This window comes from Marmota marmota, unplaced genomic scaffold (genome assembly GCF_001458135.2).
Source record: "Marmota marmota marmota unplaced genomic scaffold, marMar, whole genome shotgun sequence".
In the NCBI taxonomy this organism is placed as follows: Eukaryota; Metazoa; Chordata; class Mammalia; order Rodentia; family Sciuridae; genus Marmota; species Marmota marmota.
Genome location: NW_025999842.1, coordinates 65,251,984 through 65,265,754, shown reverse-complemented (window position 1 = coordinate 65,265,754; position 13,771 = coordinate 65,251,984). Strand labels below are relative to the sequence as shown.

At 42.2% G+C, this 13,771-nt stretch overlaps 1 protein-coding gene across 4 annotated transcripts in view; it reads right to left on the bottom strand.

Annotated features, from left to right (window-relative positions):
- Window positions 1–9,791, bottom strand: part of Mthfd1l (methylenetetrahydrofolate dehydrogenase (NADP+ dependent) 1 like) — a 192,095-nt gene extending 182,304 nt beyond the window's left edge. For 2 of the 4 annotated variants that reach the window (XR_007346292.1, XM_048799894.1), the window contains exons 1-6: window positions 9,673–9,790; window positions 8,567–8,617; window positions 8,411–8,464; window positions 4,457–4,581; window positions 2,588–2,688; window positions 1,378–1,514 (exon numbers count right to left, since the gene is read on the bottom strand). Coding sequence is in view for 3 of the 4 variants with exons in the window: in XM_048799894.1 (XP_048655851.1) it covers window positions 1,378–1,514; window positions 2,588–2,688; window positions 4,457–4,581; window positions 8,411–8,464; window positions 8,567–8,617; window positions 9,673–9,786 (582 nt within the window). In the remaining variant the exon portion in view is untranslated. Of the gene's footprint in view, window positions 1–1,377; window positions 1,515–2,587; window positions 2,689–4,456; window positions 4,582–8,410; window positions 8,465–8,566; window positions 8,618–9,672 lie in introns of all 4 variants that reach the window. The other 2 variants (XM_048799901.1, XM_015497975.2) reach the window with 2 other exon arrangements.
- Between the last annotated feature and the right edge of the window lie 3,980 nt (window positions 9,792–13,771).

Sequence of the window (13,771 nt, the reverse complement as noted above, 5' to 3'; positions counted from 1 at the left end):
ATGATTAGAAGTATTTTAAATTTTGGAGATTTTAGATTTGAAATTATCTGCATAGATGAGTTGGTTGAGCATCCCTAATCTGAGAATCCAAAATCTAAACTCTTGAAACTTTTTGAGTATCACATCAGTACAAAAAGTTTCAGATTCTGGAATATTTAGACTTTTGGATTAGGGATGTTCAACTTGTACACACATGGATAGGTCTCCTACTTACTATTTTTGCAAAACAGTCTTATTTTGTCTTCTATGCTTCCATGAAAACTTTTGAATCAATTTGTCAAATTCTACAAAAAATATCATGCCAGGATTTTGATTAAAATGTATAGATTAATTTGGAGACAACATAGTCTTACCTGTGAACATAGTATCTCTGCTTTGTTTTCTTAGTAACTTTCACTACAATTAAATAATTACTTTAAAAAATTTACATACAATTTTCATTAATTTCTTTTCCTTCTCTTTCTTTGTATTACTGTATTATCTAGAAATTCCAGTACAATGCCAACAGGCCCTCTTGTCTTTCCTAATTTTAAATGTGTCTAATATTTTCATTATTAAGTGAGGTTAAGAAACTCCTTTAGTTCGAGTGGGTTTTAAAAGTGTTTTAAAGAAAAACTCATAATGAATATTAGATTTTTTATCAAATGAGTTTTCTATACATACTATGGTAAGAACATAGTTTTAAATTTGATTTTCAACGTTAAATCACCCTGGCAAACCTAAAATAAACCAAATTCAGTGGTATTTGATTTTATAAGATTTTCTCATGACTCTTTCATCTATATTCACAGATAAAATCAACCTGTTAATTTTCCTTAGCATGTTGTCCTTATGTGCTTTTGATACTCATAAAATGAGTTAGGACATGTTCCTTCTTTTTCCACTCACTGGAGAAAAGATGAGATTAGAACAATCTGTCCTTTGATTTGTAAAACCACCTGCTGTCTTTTTTTGTTTGCTTGCTTAGCAAGAAGACTGATTTAATGTCTTCAATGGAAATATGCTATTCAATTTTACCTAAGTCCACTTGGTAAGTTACATGGAAAGTCTTCATTTCATACACATTTTCAAATTCACAAGAGTAACAGTGTTCATAGTCTCCTTTTTAAAAAGCAATTTCTATTTCTGTGGTTATATTATTGGTGCCCTCTCTTTATCTTATTTTGGCCTGCGGTATGGCACTCTTTTCCAAGAACCAACTTTTGGCTTTGTTGATAATCTGTCACATATGTTTTCTATCGCACTAATATCTGCTTTTAAAGACTCCACGTTGCTCTTTCTCTAACTCCTGAAGTTAAGTGCTGTTTGTCCACTTCTAGTCCTTCCTTCTTCCTAGTATAAACGCTCGAGGCTGCACGTTTCCCACATGGAATTTACCTTGCTTTGAAGCTGGGGTGTCTTCCACTGGGAGATCATTGTCATGGACCCTTTTCTCTGGAACAGGCATTGAAGTGCAGCTTCCAAAGATCCATGAGCCCCTATCACCAAGACCTTCTTTCCATCTAAGCTGACACCTAACAACCAAATAAAAATTAAACATTATAAGAGAAGCCCAGATCTTTGCTCCCAGATAGACATAATTTAAGGAAAAACATTCTTTTAAAACTTGGCTCTTCAGCACCAACTCACAGAGACTATGAACCAGGAGTGGCACATTGTAATTAACAGAAATTCTCAGGTTACATCCTCTCAGTTCCACTCTCACTGCTGACGTTGTTTCTACAACGCGTTACTATGTTTTACTAGCCATACTTTCAGAATTATCTGGTAAAGAGGCTTGGAATCATCCATCTTGATAACTCAGATAATGTAAAAACACCATATGTATGAATTAACTCACAGTTCTGAGCCCAACGGTTATTGTCCAAAGGGTATAGTCTGAAAGTCAATCTTTGAACACAACTGCTGTGTATTTGTAGATTTTTGTTTTCTTTATGTTCGGGTAGGGAAGGGGCATCTACCTCTTTTCTATTCAAATTGGAGAAGTGAAAAATTTAGTTAGTGGAACTTTTATGTCTTCAGCTAGAAAGCCCCTAAATAATAAGATCTCAGTATTAATGTATTTATTTCCATTTTGGTGACATGAACTTTTCCTTTTGACTTGTAGGTCAAAAGGACAATGATGGAAATGAAGTCATGATTACTGAAAAACATATTGCTCATTAATAAGTCCCAGTCTAGATTTCTGGGTTCTACACTACATCAACAGCTTCTTCATTTCTGTCTCAAATGAGTCTTATCTAGACTTAGATAACAGATTTGAGAAATTGAAACCTGAAATTTCTCTGTGGTTATTTCAACCATTTCATGAGAGAAATGGAAAATGTTTATAACAGACTAACATTCATTTCTGCCATTTTCTCTTTCATATTCTCATATAATCAATCATACTAGAAAAAGTTTTCAGTTATTCATTTGTATCTCCCGAAAGAGAAAAATAAAGTCAACATTAAATATCACTCTGTGCTTCAATTAGAATCTTTCAGAAACAAATCCTTATTTTAAAAATAATATAATATTTAAAAAATCCTTATTTTAAAAATAACAGCAATAAATAGAAATTGGCATTCTCAAAGGAGCATCATACCTGATTTTCCAAGAAGTTCAATCACAGCTCTGGCAACAGGTGAGACGAAACATTCATGGGCATCCCCACGTACCAGCTTCCCCAGGTTGATATCAGTCACTCTGAATTGGAGAAGAAGGGAGGTGTTATGTGAAAACCCTAGTCTCAAACCACTTGACAGTAATTCACATAACCCTATGGCCAGGTTTGATGAAAGAATATATTAAATGAGAGTTAAAGGGGAGGCAGGAAGTGAAGGCCAATATCTTCTTAAAGCAGCCCCCCAAACTCCTCCCCCTGCCCCTCCGTGGGTATTCTGGTTCTGTGCACACACCAAGGACAGCACAGGACAGCACAGGGCTTCCCCTCACAACCACAGGGAAGGGTGCTCTGCTACTATGCTGTCTACTTTCCAACCTCAGACCAGTAAACTTGGGATTCACAGATCTGACCCCCCACGTGACTCAGTAGTCATCTCCTTGGCAAATCAAGGGGAAAAAAAAATGAGTGATCACATGCTTTCGATGGCTTCTGTGCCTTTCCTTGTTCAAATCTAGGAAGAATGCCAGGCATAGTGGTGTATGCCTGTAATCCCAGTGACTTCCAGTGATGTGAGAGGCTGAGGCAGGAGTATCACAAGTTGGAGGCTAGCCTCAGCAATTTAGCAAGACCCCACCTCAAAATAAGTGGTGGAGCACCCCTGGGTTCAATATCTCCAGTACCACAAAAAAAAAAAAAAGAAAGAAAGAAAGAAAAAATGTTGGACAAACATCCAAAAACCAGATTACTAACAAAATGAAGACAATATGTTTTCATAATTCTTTTTATAATATTCCTTGTAGGATACATTTGAAACTACTGTTCCCTCAGACTGTCAGGTTCTATAAATTTTCTCATTGATTAGAGCTTCTTCTCCCTTTGGGGTGAGTCTATTATACGATTACAAAATTTTCATGACAATAGATATGTTTTTTTCTGGTGGTGCTGGGGATTGAACCCAGGACCTTGGGCATCCTCAGCTGGTGCTCTACCACTGACCTATACCCGCCGTCCTCAGCAGTCCCTAGTTTTACTCCCAGGCATAATGAAAGGACGGAAGGGAGGAAGCCTGGGTGTCTCAGGGAGGGAGCAGCCTCTCCAGCCCTGGAAGGAGATGCCAGATCTGGAGTTTAGCTTTATAAATTTGCTTACAACCGTGTAACCCTAAAGACACTGTTTCTTTTGGCCATAGTACAAAATTCTTTCCTATATTGACAGGTAAAACAATGGGGGTTTTAATCCCCAGGAAATGTGCTGATTCTCCATTGTAGCCCAGACTGTCTCCATGTAACTTACATCACACCATGATGTGAAGCAAGAGACCAGCATCAGACAGAGCATGGATTCCTGCTCCTAGGCCTGTCTCCAATTTCAAATAAAATCTCGTACCATTAATAAAAGTATCTGTTTTGTTTTTCTCAACTGGTCTGGGGCTGAGGCAGAATATGGTACTGCTGGGGAATCAGGTCTTAGGTTTCTCCTCTGCTCTGGTAGAATTACCTTGGAAAAAGTATTAGAAGAGCAGGGTGGCCAGACTCTGTAAGACAGGAACTTGTTCAGACAATAGGAAGGTATAAGATTATTTCCAAAATGGCTCCTAAGCACTACAAAAGGACCAGTGTATTGTCCCAGATACAGAACTTTTCTACACAGAATTTTATAAGTTCTCAAACCCTTGAAATATTGAAAATGATTTTTTTTCATCTTCCAATCACTGACAGTTGCACAAAAAAACAAAAACGAAAACCCCAAAACAACAACAACAACAAAGAGAATTTAGGCGGAAAGAAATCTCACTAGAAAAAATAATGTTGCAATAAATATTGATTATTATCTTTCATATTTTCTTACCCATCTACATCTTTCTCTGGTTTTAAGGCATTGAGGATTTTGTTGCTAAATAAGTCCTCAGAGATCTGAAGGGCAAGGCCATGTACTCTGTTGTCTTCATTAATCTTCAAGATTTCATCTATAATCTAAAGAGAAAAAAAAAATACTTGTGTGGAAATAAGACCCAACAAAAGCAGCTTTATATTGAAAAATGGGTTCCTAATGCATCTGTTATCATTTCTTTTTACTCCTTTTCGAAGACTTTTGGTGTACATCGCAATGAAGAAGTCTATTGCCTCTTTTCGTCACGTTTATAAAAGCTCAGAAAAAGCTTGGCTGAATTTTTTAGTGACCTCATAGTTCTTTTCACTACTCTGCCAGAAAAGAGCAAACAAAAGCAGAGCTTGACAGTTACTAAGGTCTAGATGGACAGAAGACGATCCCTGTCAACAGGTATATTTTATCCCCAACACACCACAGGCTTTCAGGGAGGCTGGGAGGCATGGATCTCAAGCCCCCCCCCCAGGCTCTCTGGATCTAAATGGCACACAGGAAGCTTTCCCAATGGCTTTTGAGAGAGAAATTCTCAGCACACATAGTTCCTTTTTATAGGGAACACTAAAATAATTTATAACTTATGAAAATAGTTTGGGAAGCTGACACGAACTAGATGGTGAATAACTAGATGCCTTGCCAAAGAAGCAACATTTTTTTTCTTTCTCTGTTTACCACTTTTCTTATGCCAGAAGATAAGATCCTGATTCATTTTACATAACCAAATCATTTGCTCATGAGTAAGAAGATTCTAGCTCATGCATATGGATCTCACTTAGAGGAAGTATTGATTAATCATTTTTTCTATTGTCTAACAAAAATTATTGTAGCATTATTACCTAGTAGGGGAAGAAAATGATATTTGAGATACCAATTCAGAAAGAAAATTGTTTCATTCACTCAGCTATCTAGCTTGCTTCCTTCCACTGGGGATAGAACCCAGGATCAGGCTTGCTAGGCAAGCACTCCACCACTGAGCTACAACTGCACTCTTTTCTTTTTTAAATTTTGAGGTGGCGTCTTGCTAAGTTGCTCAGAATGGCCTCGAATCTGGGATCCTCAGCTTCCCAAGTAGCTGAGTTATAGGTGTGTACCGCTGTACCCGGGTGCTCACTATTTTTTTTACCCAATTAAAAAACAAACAAACAAACTTTTTTGTTTCAGTACTGGGGGTTGAAGCCAAGGGCACTTCATCACTGAACTACATCCTCAGTCTTTCTCTGCTTCCCCCCTTCTAGTTTTAGTTTGAGACAAGGTCTCACTCAGTTGCAAGAGTCAGCCTCAAACTTGTGTTCCTCCTACTTCAGCCTCCCAAGTTGCTGGAATTACTGGAGTGTGTCACTGTGTCCTGCCCAACATATAGGTTTGAAACACCTACTCTGCCTTAGTTCTAAGTAAAGGAAATAGCTGTGAACAAAACTGTCCCTGTAAACTTTGTATTCTCATGGGAAGGCAAGACACTTCCCCTATCCAATAATAATATTAAAAGCTCTGGAAGGGATCAAAATGTGAAGAGAAACAAAGCAGGTTAAGGGGTAAAGGGCTGATAGCGTGATGGCCGTGACCTCCAAGCAGAGCTCAGAATCTAGAGAGGAAACCTCTGTTGTCTGTATCTCAGATTTGGGAGAGGCCACAAAAGTCAAAATATCTTAGTAAATTAAGATATTCATTTTCAATGTAATACTCCATAACTCCACACTAATTTGCTTTATCAGAATTTCACTCCAGAAAAATAGAAAATAAACGACTCCTTGTCAAATAATAAGTCAGGGGCTGTGGATGACAGTGGCAAGATGACCTAAAGAAATGCATATTCTACAGCAGACGGTGGGTGTCCTGACTAATTGGCGAGCCAATTTTTCTGCATCTGGTGAACGCTGGTGCACAAGTGTCTTAATAGTCGTCACACTCTGAAATGATGTGCAGCAGAATCTGTTTGTCCATATCCGGTTTCTCTTCTTCCCTAGTAACTAACCTCTGATTTCTGGCTGAGGTAGTAAGTGATCTAAGGCCTCCTGGTATAAACACTACCTTTCCCAGCCTTCCTGTGGTCCCGCCAGGCAACTAGGACAGAACCAAGACAAGGGGAGAATTGTGGCCTTCAGGAAATCCTCTTAAAGGGGAGAGAGGGAGCCTGTCTCTGTCCTCCCTTTCCCTTGCTACTGACAATGTTGAACTCTCTCTGGGCCTGAAAAGAGGGAAGGTTAGGAAACCTGCCCCCAATTTCTGTGTCCTGCCAAGAACTGCTTCTTCCTACAGGACTTAAGAAGACTCACAGATCACATAAGACATAGGCAAGAAATAGACTACCAGCATCCACCCTTAGTCTCATAAATGATTAGCTGATCACTTGTTCCCACTGCCCCTTCCTCCTTCCCAGGATGTGAGTCCTCTCTTCGTCTAGAGTGTCCACACTGTATATGTTACCTGCCTCTTAGTCACTAAGTAGCTGTCTGGTTATCAAATCAGTCACAGCATCGCAGTGCTTGTCTTCACGTAACCTTTATTTTACTTAATGATGGCCCGAAGCACAAGGGTAGGTAGTGAAGCAGGCAATTCAGATACACCAAGGAGAAGCCACAAAGTGCTGTATCTCTAGGGTCTGGGATCATTGGGGGTTTCAGGTATCCACTGAGTGTCTTGGAACTTTTTGTCCCCCTTCCTCGCTTTCCCTATTGTAACAGTCTCTTTCCATACCTTGAAAGAATGCTTCTTTACCAAGTCTGGATTTATTTTTATTTGATAGCAGCTAGAATGTGAGTGTGACTGGTAGAGTTGACTCTGTCATCATCGACCAGGCAAATAACAGAGTGCATGGTCCAGCAGGAAGGAGCTAAGCCTCGGACAACTCTGTGGTGCTACCAGCCTGGCTCTGCTGCCTTCTGAACTTCACTCATGTACAAGGAGATAAACTCCTCTGCTATTTAATACTCTGTTACTTGAGGCTTTCTATCCTATAAATCCCAACCTGATCCCTATAGAGGAAAGCCAGCCATAGGAGGCCCAGATCCACTGAAGGCCTGTGGTGTGTAGCCCAGCCCCCTCGCCACTGCTGATGGGGTGCTGCTTCTCCTGCTGGAGGTGACAGTGGGGAAGGCTGCTGGCAGAAACTACTAGATCACGTGGAATAGCAGCAAGAAGAAACTCGGGGTGTTTTTTATCAGCTGTCTCACGATGCCACTGAAGGAGTCCCAGAACGCTAGCCGAGGGGTTATGGACTTGATGTGGTGTCCCCCCAAATCTCCTGTGAATGCACAAACATTGAGTGGTGAAGTGATTAGACTGTGAGAGCTGTAACCTAGTCGGTCCATCCTAGTTTGAATGGATGGCCTGGGTGGTAACGTAAGCAGAGGGGCGCGGCTGGAGGAGGGGGGTTGCTCGGGAGTGCACCTTCCCGTGGCCCCTTCCCCTTTCAGCTTCCTGACTCCACTGTGAGCTGAGCAGCTGACCTCCGCTGGGCCCCTCCCCTGCAATATGCTGCCTCACCTCGCCGAGAGCTATGGAGTCAGCCATCTCTGGACTGAGACCTTTGAAGCCACGAGCCCCAAATAAACTTTTTGTCCTGTAAGCTGTTTTGGTCACAGTGATGAAAAAACTGACTAAAACACCTGAAGATCAGCTTGTCAGGGTCAAAGAACTTATCGGGACAGAGCAAGGACAGAGCCGGGTCTCCAGACATCCACAGTCTGACAGTTTTACCAGCCGATGATGCAGTGGCTGAGGAAGCAGTCAGAAGCACAAAGCCACATCTCAAGTCATCAGAGAAACACAGTGGGTGACAGGAAGACACTGACATCAGAGGAAAAAATGAACCCTTCCCCCTGCAAATTCAATCACAAGAAAGCCTGTTCCCCCCACAACCAGGAGACGTTCTGAGGTCTCGAGAGGAAAGAGGAGTGGAAAGGGCCAGGCTGGAATTACCTCATCCTCACTGCTGTCCGGAGGAAGGCAGATGTGACTGATGTTTAGACCAGCCTGAAAGGAACACGAGGTTGTCTGTCACTAGGAGCTTATAGTGATAAGGATTATAATGAATTAAAACAAGACAAAACCAAACAAAAAAACAGCAATGCTCACCTCCTCAGCCAAATTCTGGTTGACTTCCTGCATCAAGTTGTCATCTCCTGTCTTAGGAGAGAGAGGCAAGAGGAGAAGAGAAGGTAATGACGTGAAGAAAACAGCTCAAGAAGGCACAGAACAATGCAGCGACTGATTATTACAAATTATCTAATCACAAAGACAGTATGGAAAGTGGATAAAAATAAAAACAGACTCATAGCTGGTATTTAGGAACACACCTAGACTTCCAAGTTATGTTACTTTTAAAAAAATTAACACCCTGTATATTCTAAGGCATGTGAGAAAGGCATTGCCAGGTCGCCAACGTCCTGCTCTACAGGAAAACACACAGGCAGGAGTTGAAATGGTGCCCCGAGTGGAAAGTCCAAGGGCGGGCACGTGCCCAGGAGACCTAAGCTCCCGACCCAGCTTCCTGCTAACTACCGTTCCTAGTGAGGGACTATGGATCCGACCCCAAAGAACCTAAGTACCCAGAGCACAGCTCTGTATCTGGAAAAGCACACACCGACGGATCTGGAAGCTGCTCTTCAGACACACTGGAGGCATGCCAAACACAACAGGGCAGTCCAACTTCTTGGGTGTGCCAGCCTCTAGGCTTGGCCACCTCCTCCCTTCCCTGCACCTGCCATCACACAAGGATGCCAGTGATGACGGCAACAGTGCAACGGTAGCTCAGCACTAAAGGGGCTGCCGCCAAAAAATGTTCATGACATGCAACGCCCTTTTGACATGGTAATGACTCCTGGCATGTCAAGCTTACAGCAGGCATTAAAAGATTGAGTGAAGAGATTACCAAGCACCCACATGTTGTCTAGCGTCTGTCTTTCTCAGAAACAAAGGGGAGCCTTTTTCCCAATCACCTCCAAATCACAGTTGATAAGCATTTATAAACACCCACGGGCTACATTAAATCCTACACGATGCAGGTGTGGGCACCTGATTACTGACCTCTGGGGCCACCCACACCTTACAGAGAACTCAGCAGGGCAACCACCAAGCATCAACAAACCGAGCCTGCTCTTCCCAGACAAGAAGCGAGCTGGTCTTCTGTTGATGATCATTTTCTAAATTGAGAGGCATCCTGAAGTAGCACGAAGGCTTACCTGAATGATAACCAGAACCGGCTGAAAGGTAGGGTTTTTTTCTTGCAATAAATTCAGCACTTCTTTTGAATTTTGAATGACTTCTCTAAATTGAGAAAGGAAAACAGCAGTCATTTCTTTGTTAATGAGGAGAAAGCCATATTTTCTTACAAAGTTCGAGGTATCTTCTACAAAGTTTGTTACTGTAGGTGACAATAAGAAGACAACAGGAGGAGCACCCAGGTTACCGTGCATGGTGGGGAGAAGCAGGACAACAGTGCCAACAGGGACCTCAAGAAATCTTAACTTGTAAAAATGTGACAATCCAATTTTTAAAAATATGCAGAGGAAACAAGCTAGATGTAATGATAATTTTCTAGAGGTGAATTTTTCTCTTGCACTCCCCAAGATAACTATACCAAAAAGTTGGGGTTTCTATTTTAAGTAATCCCATTCCTCTACCAGAGAAATGAGTTTGGGGACCAAGGAGAAGGAAAGAAAATGTAGGTGGGGAGAGGGGGGTGGAGACAGGGGCTCAGGGAGGGGCTGGCTGTTGGATAAGAAGTGGTGTCAGGCTGATTTCTGTGTCCCAGAGTTTCAAAAACCATGTGAAGGGAGAGGAAGGGGAGGGAAATGTAAATTGCAGAAATGGGGTATGTCAGAATCCATTTGGTAGCACCCTAAAGGCCTCTCTGGAAGAGCCTCTTCCTACTAGGGGCAGCGCCTCTCAAACCCAGCACTTTGCTTCGCAGCCCTGGAGGTAAAAGGTGCCAGCCCAGGGTAGGTAGACCAGGTAAATATGGCAAGAACCAGGCTTGCTCTCTGGATGAGGGATTTCAGAAGCCACCTTCACGCGTAAGAAATGTTCTCACTAGCACACCAACAACAGGAGTAGACCCCCACCCCCACATTCACAACAGATCAAAGTTCACCTTTGTAAGTTCCCGACTTCAATGTCAAGACCATCTTTTTGGAACCCAGGGACTCGCACATGCTAGGCAAGCATTCTACCACTAAGGTATACCCCTAGACCATCTTCAAATGGTGTTTTTGGTCTCCAACAGGTTCTTACAAGCACCTGATAGATTTCAAAAACACAAGAAGAGATTCCTGCAAGATCCCCTCAGCAGTCAGTCGCCAAGAGCAAACTATCTCCCAGTTTTCAACAAGGTAGTTAGAAATGTGACCAGAGGGCACTGCAGCCCTCTGGTGGGTAGACGAGGGGGTGGTCAGGAAGGAAATGCTTCCAAACTCACAACCCAACAAGCCTCTGTGTTGTCACCCAGGCTAGAACTGGAAGACTAGGTGGGCAGGCAACTGTACACAGCCTGTGACCATTTGTTTGTTTTGGTTTAAACACTCGGGATAAAGCAACCTAATTCCCAGCAAAGTATTGTGTTGAATAAATGAGGCCATATGGTAAAGTTGGTAAATCACCATATAAGTGGGCACTACACCCCATCCGTCCTGGGATGGGTGGCTAAGGCCCACAAGACAAGCTGCACTGTCTCCCAGCCTGCAAAGGCTACTCATGTAGGCCAGATTTGGTTCTCATTTTTGCCCAGCCAGGGAAGCCACCAGAGTGGGAGTGGCAAAAGGACCATCCAGGAAACTTGCTAAAAATAAAGGTTTCTACACTCGCCCCAGAGAGTCTGAGTCAAGATTTTGGGTGGGGCCCAGGAATGTGTCTCTGACTGGGCGTCCAGGATTCCGGGTCACTGACATGGAAACACAGCCAGGTCTGGAGCTCTACCAGGGCTGGCAGTTCACTTGGTCTCCATGGAGCCCGGCTTCCTTATCTGTAAGACAGGTGCTCCCCAGGGGCTCTTAACCCTTTTCTTTTTTTTTTTTCTTTTCTATTCTCTTACTTTTTCTGGGGGTGGGAGGGATACTGGGGATGGAACCCAGGGGCACATGTCCAACCACCTTATTTTTTATTTTAGGACAGGATCTCCCTTAAGTTGCTAAGATTTCAATAACTTGCTGCAACTGCTCTCAAACTTGTGATCCTCCTGCTTCAGCCTCCCTAGTCACTGGGAATGTAGATCCACACCCCAGCTCCCTGATTCCTTTTTTTATAATTGGATTTTTTTTCCTGTGCTACAAAGCTAACCTAAGCACTAAAAACACTCATTCTGATAGTAATAGTCATTTCCTCAGAAACATCCAAAGTCTTGCCCACCTCAGTAAAACAAAAAGAACACTACCACAGATAAGTCATGGGTAAAAAGACATTTTCCTTTTAAAATAGCTGGGAGAGTATAGAAGATATGGGTGGATAAACAGGGTTCAACATTGTAGCCAACAAAGCTAATAAAACAAACTGTCCTTGCCCAGACAACCTGCCACTTGTTTGAGGGTTACTCATTATTCCGACAGCAATGAGCAATGAGCACAGCAAGCAAGAAGCCACCAGGTTCAATGAAGACAAATAGTAGCACAAATGTTTCTGATCAGAGATTTTCCAGAACACATGGCCCTGTTAACTCCATCTGACTGGGAACAAGTGGGAGGAGTGTGTGATGCTAGCTCGACTGTCATGTGTAACTAAAACTCAGAATTATAGTATTAAAGATAATTTAATAGTATCTTAAGCCATCACCACTGGCTTTATTATTTGTTACAATTACCCTAGATGTATCTTCCACCACTACTATCTCCAGCAGCTCATCCTCTGGCCTCTTGTGCAGTAAACATGTTATCAGGACACAAAGCTGCCTCAGCTAGCTGTGGTCATGCTGCCAAAGAGCTGGGGAGGAAGCAGTCAGTCAGGTTATTGAAAACTGTCAATTTAGGTTTATATTTCTGCATGCTGAGCCTATTTATTAATAATGTTCTACATTTCAACTTTTCCATTCTTTCCAAGGCAAAAGAGGTTATTCTACAAATACAACAAAGGTTTGTAAAGCAGACTCCTCCAAAGACGTCTCCGGTGTTCAGAGGAGTTCTGGGTAAAAGCAGTGGACAGCAGTTTAATATACAACAGTAACAATAACAATGGCTGGGAACTACCTTTCATAGTACTTCCATGTTAGCTGAACGTGGCCACCAGCTGGGAAGCACATTTCCCAGTGTCACTCACCTGTAGCCGGGTGGGCTCTTGTGAGCCTTCTTGACAATAAGAATGCTCAGTCAAGAGGACCCTGAACCAGCAACCTTGGCCCTTTCCCCTCTTGCTGGCTATAAGGTGGTGACACAAAAGCGATGGTCTTTTTTCCAGAACTGGAGCAGTGAGTAGCCATCACAGGGATCAACTATCATAGGGGTTATCATAGAGATCGTCATCTATGGTTTCTGTGTGTCCCCCAAAGTTCATGTGTTGGATACTTAATCCCCAGTGCAGCAGTGCAGGCAGATAACTGGACATGAGGACACTTCTGGGAGTGTGTTCCTGTTGAAAGGTTGACTTTGCACCCTATCCCTCGTGCCCTTCTGCCTTTGACCATGTTATGATGCAGCCAGAAGGCCTTTGCCAGAAAAAGACACCTTGATATTGGACTTTCAAGCCTCTGGAACTGCAAGACATTTCTGTTGTTTATAAATTACCTAGGTTGTGGCATTCTGCCATAGCTGCACAAAATGAATTAAGATCTCTTTTAGAGTAGCCTGGCCTATTTTCAACGTTATGCAGAAGACTGATCTGAGGGCCCCAACTGGATGATCTTTTTTTTTTACTGCATTCCACCAAATCTAAGATAACAAAAGACACACCACTATTTTATGAACCACTAAGAAAAAGAAAAGATTCTGCCAGTTAACTGTGGCACAATCTTTTTTAACACAAAGTATTTATGCTGTAAGTACTGACAGATTTTTTTTTTTTTTTGTAGTTGGGGCTTAAACCCAGGGCCTCTCACACACTACCCAAGTGCTCTACCACTGAGGTACACCTTTGCCCAACAAAAATTTTTAGACTTATTAACACATGGAATGTGTTTTGCCATAAACCACTCACATTTATGTATATACATAAAAAGAAAACCAACTTAATTGAGGTATTCTGAAATGTCACATTCAGGATCTGCCTTTTCTGAATTTGATTTAAAAACTCCAACATATTTTTGTTATTTGCAGGTCACTGTTTCTACACCCCACCCCCACCCCATACAATTACCATGTG